Below are 7,796 nucleotides of genomic sequence, written 5' to 3' on the forward strand. Positions count from 1 at the left end.
CGTGGTAGGTAAAGGAAACATTTCTTCTTCCTGACATAACACCTTTCATGATCTCTGAATCACCTGCCAGTGGCAGCCTCCCAGGAAGTCCAACTGGCCCAGCGGAGGGGTTGTCACGGGTTCAGAAACTTCTTTTATGGCATGGGGGGAATCTCCCCTTATTTTTCCAGACTGGTGCTACTGTGGAGGTGTGCAGTCCTGCATTTCTACAAATGAGATGTTCACCCGAGAAACATCCCATCAATGTACCACTTAAGAACCCCAAACACTGACCCAAACATCCAAATACTCTCCAAGTTGCATTATGCTGACAAATCTCCAAACCCGTTGCTGATAGTTGCCCCCTTTCCACCCATTTCTGAGATTCTGGCTGCTCAAGGTGGAAAAATCCACCCAGCAGTCCTATTCTCACAAGCACTTGCTTCTGAAAGCTCTCAAAATCCCCCATTTCTGTGAAAACTGGGATTTGGGCAGGGCTAGACAGAGGGAAGGGTACCCATAGTATTCTGCTTTATTCAAACAACTCCACCCAGTTCCCGTTTTCTAAAGAAAGCACTTTGGAAGGGCGTCCCTCTGGAAAAAGAGTGAAAGGTTAGCTTGATACACTGAGGTGTTTTTATTTGCTAGGTGTTGCTCAAGGCCAGGCCTGTTGAACTCCATCCACAGACCCCATTCAAAGTGCTTGGAAATAATCTCCAAAGGCTCAGTGACAAGGGCTCCTTGGAAGTCTTGCCTCTTCATTTTGGCCACACTCCTTTGCTTTCAGATCCATCCAGCTCTGGAATGCCATCCCCAAGACAGAGGATTTTGACCCGTGTAGAAAAAAGTGGTGCAGTGACTTCTTGCGACTTTGAAATGCCCAACCCTCCCACTGTCTGTCTGGTCGCCATCTCACAGTCCCAGCTTCTGTTTGCAAGGGAAAGTCTACGTGCTTTGCGCTAGAAGCACGCCTTTCCCCATTTCTATGCTCAAGAAATCTTTTGTGTTCATTTCTCTGTTTTCTTAAGGATCAAATGCGCCCTGGTAACAAAGCTGACCCTGTGCAGTCCCTCTAACCCTAACCTACCCCATAGGGTTGTTGTGATGATGCAATGCAGGGAATGCTACGTACACGGCTTGAAGTCCTTGGGAGAAAGACAGGCTATAAAGAGAAACAAATAATAGAGATTTATCCTCGAATAGTATTCATTTATTCATGATAAATAATATTTATTGTTTTTTAAAGATGTTCTGTAAACGCACTAGCCATAGATTAGTGAAATTGTGAACTCATGCCTAAATGTTTCCAGCAACCCTATAAAGCAGGGGTTTTCATCTGTGAGCCCCAGATCCAACGCTGGCCAATATGCCTGCTCGCTTCTGAGCGGGCTTAAAAAAGGAATTACCGCTTTGGGGAGGGAAAGTGACTGGACATCCGTGCTGCAGTACGGGAGAAGTAGATTGCAAGGCACACTCTGGTGGCGACACTGGGGGAGAGGGAGATCCGAGAACAGATCCCCCTCTCCCAGGTCAGAGTTCTGTCATCCAAAGAATCCCAAGCAGTCTAGGAACACCATAAGAATGATCCCTAAAAGTCTTTGAGGCAGAGGTGGGCAAATTGTGACCGTCGAGCTGTTTCAGCCTGCAACTCCCATCAGATGAAGGATGAGGAGAATTATCGGCCAGAATGGGTATGCTGTTCCTTTTCTGCCTGGCGGTGCTTTTTTGAGCACTGTCTGCTTGCTGCAGCCTAACCTAACACAACTAACTTTTACACCTTGTTTTGGGGTGTTTGTGAACGTTCCATGTCACCACAAACTTTTACACCTTGATTTGTGGCGTTTGTGAACGTTCCATGTCACCACAGTTCAACTCAACTGAAGAGAGGGGTATACCGAAGGAGCCCACACAGCCAAAAGTTGTCCAAAAACTGCTTTTTAATAAGAGCTCCTGCAATTAAATTGAACGCAACAATCAGCAGTCTCAGGACTTGGCGTTTCTCTCGACGGCAACTCCCTCCCTACCAGACAAAGAACAAAGGACAGCTCCCCTCCCTTGCACTCGCTCCCCAGAACACCTAAAACTTTGTTCACTTAAAGACGTTCCCACACATCAGCTCCAGGCACGAATCTACTGAGACCTGTTCATGGGCACCAACCCACATCACGATGGGGCCTAAGTGAAACACAAAATGAACCCAACACACGTCTAGAGATGGTCAGAATGCAACAACCAAGCTGCGGCCTCCACAACCCCTCCGCAATCCGCTTCTCCAGACCCTTAGACACCAACCCTGGTCAGACTGGAAGGGCACGGGGTCCTTGTGGGCGACCTGGCCTTTTGCACGCTGTCAAGCAACCTCTGCCTGAAGAATGGCCCTCTGTACTCGAGTCCGGTCAGGTGCCTGAGCGCCGGCGGCATCTGCTCCTGCCTGACATCCACACACACCGGGATTACTTTCGTCCCCTCCTGGAGTATCGTGTGGACGAGGTTCCACTCCACGACGCGCTGGCACCACGGGTCAGCCAGAGAGCGCGAGGTCAAGAGGACGAGGGCGACGCGGCTGCTCTGGATGATCTCGTTCACCGAGGCGATGACCGACCGCCCGGCCACGTGGTCCTGGTGCTCGATGTAGCCCCGGAGGCCTTGCTTGGTCAGGATCTTGCCGATGGAAGTCGCGATGTGATCGTCGCTGAGGCAGTACCAGAGGGAGAAATCGTAGCGCCGCGGCGGAGCGGTCATGGCAAGCAACCCGCAGTGGGTGCCGGCCCCCTGCTCTGCGCTCCCCTCCTGTCCCGGCCCCACCGAGGAACCCGCCTGAAGTCTGTGCGAAGGAAGCCAAGAAGGGTGAGGGATCCAAGCAGAACGGAGGGCGGAACTCACGAACCTGGGGTGAAAGAAACTACGGGGGACGCTAACCATACTACTGGGCATGGCAAGGAGAGCTGAGCGAGGCTGCTTCAGCCTTCCAGAAGCAGCTGTTCTTGGCACACATTCACGGAACTGAAAACACGGACGGTGCTCGAGAGGGGTAGCTTATGCATGCTGGACTCAGGAGTCTTTTGTCGCTCGGGCGTGTGCTGGCCGACTTCTCGATGTTTGATTCGCCTGGCTGTCCCAGTGGGCTGCGGGCATCGCCCCCTGCGAGCCGCTCACAAGGCCCTCTGCTTCATCTCCAGGATGCCCTGCTCCAGAGTCGCACCGGCGCGCTTCAGCTCCTCGCATTTCTCCTTCAGCAGGCTGCAGGCCTTCTGCAGGCGATGGTTCATCTCCACGTAGGACTGGGTTAGCCGATAGAGGCGCTCCCGCTTGGCCTCTGGGTCTTCGTTCTTGGCTGGAGTGGGCAAATCTAAGACGGAAAGAATGAGGGGAGAAAGGGATGAAACTCTCATGTCCGGCCCATTCGAAAAGGCTGAAATGCCTCTCGTAAGAGTTACTGGGCACCTAAAGAGCTTCAGGACACCACAGGCTGATGTGTTTTGGTCTTTTGGCTCCTCCCACTGTGCTTTTAGACACGCCCACTGCTGGAATGTGCCCACGAGAACCTCCATAATGGAATTCAGCCCTTGGATTGGAAGAGGCTCAACACATCCCTTGCGTAGTTATGGCGATAAAAAATAATAATCATAATAAAGGATAGATAAAATTAGCTATTATACCTTCAAATTGAGCAAGCCGATAGAAAACAAGGTCAGTTTGTCTGTGAGGGAATTTCATAGAATCCTGGAATAGTGGAGTTGGAAGGGGCCATGAAGGCCATCAAGTCCAACCTCCTGGATCACAGAATCATGGAATTGGAGAGTTGGAAGAGGCCATGAAGACCATCAAGTCCAACCTCCTGGATCACAGAATCATGGAATTGGAGAGTTGGAAGAGGCCATGAAGGCCATCGAGTCCAACCCCCTGGATCATAGAATCATAAAATCAAGGAATTGGAGAGTTGGAAGGGGCCATGAAGGCCATCAAGTCCAACCCCCTGGATCATAGAATCAGAGAGCTGGAAGGGGCCATGAAGGCCATCAAGTCTATTTATTTGCCATAAATGACACAAAAAAAAGAAAACATGGCAGGATTTCATAATCTATTGGGATCCCACTTCCTGAATAAAGTAAGAAGAATTCTCTGCTCCCTAAACCTCAGTGGGGTTTATTTCTGGAATTAAATATCTGATGTGCCTTTAAAGTTTATGTTTCTTTAGATAAAACTGTATTTATTCCATATGTATTTTATTAAAATGGCAGTCTTATTTCCCAAAAAGCCATGAAAGCAGTGTGCAATGATTTGAAACAGCTAAAAGGGAAAGATAAAGCCAGGAAAGAGTAAAACAATATAATTTAAAATCCTAAGCTCCACAGGTTAGTAGACTAAGTTATTGCTTGTGTTATTGTGCAAGCCTTCTTCAGGCAAATACAAAAGCACCCTAAAATTGTACCAGACAAGCAGGTGGGAGAGTCCAAACGCTGGTCTTGGTTTCTCCCTAGCATGAAGCATAAGGGCTGAAAGGGATCTGGCACTCCATTACCTTCACTGGGCTCCGCCAGGAGAACAAACACGGGGTCGTTGGATTGGGCACGCTGGACATCCTCCAGAATTTGCTCCGTGTTGGGGGGCTCGGGGCGCGTGGAGGTCACCCGCTTCTTTGGCTTGGAGGTCATTGCTTGGAAAGAGGTGCCGGGGGGCACTGAAAGGAGGAAAAGGGGGGGCCAGGAGAAAAGCGTGGGGGGTTAGGTGCATGCTCCCACCGGCTCAGAGCCAGACAGGACCCAACCCGCACAGAAACGGAAATCCAGTAAGAGGATACAACAGAGAAGACCAGCGTATTTGCCCAGGTGCGTGGAGAGGAGTTACCTCTGAATAGGTCCCAGCTGCTCTGGTGACCTGCTTTTGCAGAATTGATCCTAGGTATTGTGGGTGTGCGTGTAGGGTGAATGAGGCAAGATGCTGTGTTTTCATACCATCCTCAGGTCTTAGGTCCACTATTTTTATTTGCACAACTGTAGTTGATTATGCCGCCTATATTTCAGCTCCCCACCTTGCGCCTTGAATCATGGATTTCCACACTGTGTGTAAAATAGATGATTCTAGGCTGCATTTCATAAAGGGAAGCCACAAACACACCATTAATTAAATCTAAATCGTCCAGCTCTATTTGGCATTTTGGCCAACAGTTTTCATTTCCCCCATGGTTGGTGCACTGTAGTTCTTTTTCCTGCCTAAATGTGGAAATGGCATCTTTAAGTGAAGTATTCTGGGGGTGGGGGAAACAATTTCAGGACTGCATTCACTGCAACCCATAAGGGCTGCTAAGGAACTGAAATTGACCCTTGGGTGAAAAAGGTTTTGCAACTCTGCTGAAAATAGCTTAAACTCCCAGCCTCAAGAATGCAGCTGGAAAAAGACTCAGCAGCACCCTGCGGGGGGGGGGGGGGGGCATAGCTTGGCCAGGAACAATACTACTGGGAACAATGGGAAGAACTGGAAACTTGTTCCCGTGCGCACATGCAATGATCAAGTCTCCAGAGCAAGTCTTTCTGTGCATTTCTTTTGAGCTGCAGAAATACATCTTGCAGGGTTGTTTTGAAGATAAAAGGGAGCGCAGGAAGATCAGGTAAGCTGCAGCGAGTTCCCCCAAGAGGAAAAAAGGCAAGAATGTAACAAAAAATACTGCATCCTTCCAGCTAACCCTTATTCATGTTATTTTACAAGGTCTGAACCTGTGTGGGGCTGCGGAATTAGGCTAGAAAATTAAAACGTTCCAGCCCTGTGGCCTAGAAACTTGATTTAAACAAACAACATTTGATGCCCATGAAATGGTGGCTGGTTAGAGAAAGGGAAGGCAGGCCTACACAGAAAGGTTTTCAGCAGATGTTGATTCTAGTCAGAAAACACAGAATGTGCATGTTAGACAGCTACAGAACCCTCCCACCCATGTTCCCCAGCAACTGGTCCAACATGGGCGTACTGCATCCAATAGTCAAAGTGGCAGCAAGCCATGAGGACTAGCAGCCATGAAGAGCCTTCTCCTCCTCCAGGAATTTGCCCAATCCCTTTTCAAAGCCCTCTAAACAGGCAGCCGTCACAAACTCTTGCGGCAGTGAGTTCTATAGATTGATCATGTACTGCAGGCAGAAGGCCTTTCTTTGATCGGTCCCAGTTTTCCTGCCAATCAAGCTCCTTCGAATTGCCCCCTTTGGGTTCTAGGATTTTGGAGAGGGAAAATAAGGGCCCCTTTCTTTCCCTTCCGCACGGCATACTTCATTTGGCACACCTCTGCCATGCCTCCCCGCTGGTTCACACTAGATGCTTTCTAGGGCAGCATTTAAGGCCATTTGGGGGAGAAGAATCACCCTTATGAATCCTTTTGCAATCACAAAGCAGCTGAAAAATACATGCCTCCAGTCCTTTTGGGGAAACCAAAATAGTTCAGGAAATTCCCTCACCCCATACATGCACCAGGCACCCCCTCCCTGTCCACTTCCACACATCCACAGCACCCCTTGATTTGCAGTAATCCTTCTGCAGCAACCAAATTAGCCGGGATTAATTATTTGTTGCCCTTTCACTGAATCCATTCATAGGCTCTTTCATCACTACGAGTGTCAAATCTGCCACAATGATGCAACTGCAGTTGTCGTTGCCCATGCGTTCTGGCAATGTAATTCTTCCGTATTTGGGACAAAAGGCGTTTTCGCAGGAGGGAGCAGGGTGGCGAGGGCAACGTTGCTGGGAAATCATGCTTTTTCCCCCCCCAAGTCCCCCTCCCCTAGGTCAGCCGAGAAGGACAGCCCTTCCACTCGAACAGAGTTCTGGAACGTTCACTGCCGTCTCTGCGGTCCTTTTTTCCCCTCTGCATAGGCTGGACGCATGCAGAAAAGGATGAGGAGGAGGAGGAGGAGGAGGAGGAGGAGGAGGAAAACACACCGGCCCTGTTTCTGCAGATACCACACCCACACTCCAATGCAACATTTGTGAGCCCCCAAACACACAACCTTCCATCAAGCCCCACCAAAAGCAAGGGTGCTTCTCCCGAGTTCAAGGACAAAGGCACCAGCCCCTCTGCCACACTGCAGCCCCCAGTAAAGCATTCCAACAAGAGCTAATTTCTCGCATCCTCCCAAATTTCTCTGCTCATGAGGGCCCCCCTTTTTTTTCCAGGGCAAGCTTATAGCTTTCTTCCCATTTGCAACCACCGCACCCAACAACCACACACCCCCCTGGTTTCCTCTAGGGCAGCCCACCTTTACTGGTCCCCGTATTCCACTCCTGGCTTGACCCCACTGGCTTCAAAGCCCAGAATGATCCCCCCCCCCCCCGTGAGAAGACCCTCTACCCTGAAAATGGTAAAAATTCCTCCTTGCCTTCCTTCACCGTCAGCACACCCAGCCCCTCCCCCTGGGCTTTCTCCCTCCCCACCTGGGACCGGCTCCTAAGCGCCTCACCTGCCTGCCTTCCCGAGGCCCTCCCAGCCAGCTCTGCCCCCCTTTCTAGGAAGATTCCCCCCACCATGATCAAACTCCACGGACCTTCATCTTGCCTTCCACCTCCATTATTCATTCTGAGTCTTCCATAGCAACACCCACCCCTCAAAATCCACTTTCTTTTCTGAGTCCCCCTCTCTGGGCACAAGCCCCTCCCTAAGGTTGCCCCTCCCACCCCAAAACTCTCCCATATTTACCCACCACCCGAAAAACAATCACATTTTTTGCTTCTGCCCTATAAGAACTACTCATGGGATTTCTCCTTCTCCTCCATTCATCAAATCAGGACCCCCCCCCCACCAAATCAAGCTTGGGTTCCCCCATTTTTGCCCCCCCCAT

The 7,796-nt window shown here is 50.1% G+C and overlaps 2 protein-coding genes across 2 annotated transcripts in view; both read right to left on the reverse strand.

The window, feature by feature from the left end:
• Positions 1-1,001: 1,001 nt before the first annotated feature.
• LOC123036562 lies at positions 1,002-2,913 on the reverse strand. The gene is made up of 2 exons (XM_044455890.1): positions 2,272-2,913; positions 1,002-1,141 (listed from the first exon to the last, which is right to left on the reverse strand). Exons 1-2 carry the CDS (start codon positions 2,911-2,913, stop codon positions 1,058-1,060), a joined length of 726 nt encoding a protein of 241 aa, XP_044311825.1. The 3' UTR covers positions 1,002-1,057.
• CUNH19orf25 (chromosome unknown C19orf25 homolog) overlaps positions 1,164-7,796 on the reverse strand; it is a 7,067-nt gene continuing 434 nt past the window's right edge. Inside the window, exons 2-3 of the mRNA XM_044455891.1 lie at positions 4,502-4,660; positions 1,164-3,328 (exon numbers count right to left, since the gene is read on the reverse strand). Of these exons, the coding sequence (XP_044311826.1) occupies positions 3,132-3,328; positions 4,502-4,634 (330 nt within the window). The 5' untranslated portion in view covers positions 4,635-4,660 and the 3' untranslated portion in view covers positions 1,164-3,131. The remainder of the gene's footprint in view (positions 3,329-4,501; positions 4,661-7,796) is intronic.

This window comes from Varanus komodoensis, unplaced genomic scaffold, assembly GCF_004798865.1.
Source record: "Varanus komodoensis strain SLA01 unplaced genomic scaffold, ASM479886v1 scaffold80, whole genome shotgun sequence".
In the NCBI taxonomy this organism is placed as follows: domain Eukaryota; kingdom Metazoa; phylum Chordata; class Lepidosauria; order Squamata; family Varanidae; genus Varanus; species Varanus komodoensis.

Coding starts and splice junctions, on each gene's coding strand:
- LOC123036562 (XM_044455890.1), bottom strand. CDS start 2,913: ATGCCCAGTAGTATGGTTAGCGTCCCCCGTAGTTTCTTTCACCCCAGG. Junction 1,142..2,271: donor GCCCTTCCAGTCTGACCAGG/GTTGGTGTCTAA, acceptor TTCTCTTTATAG/CCTGTCTTTCTCCCAAGGAC.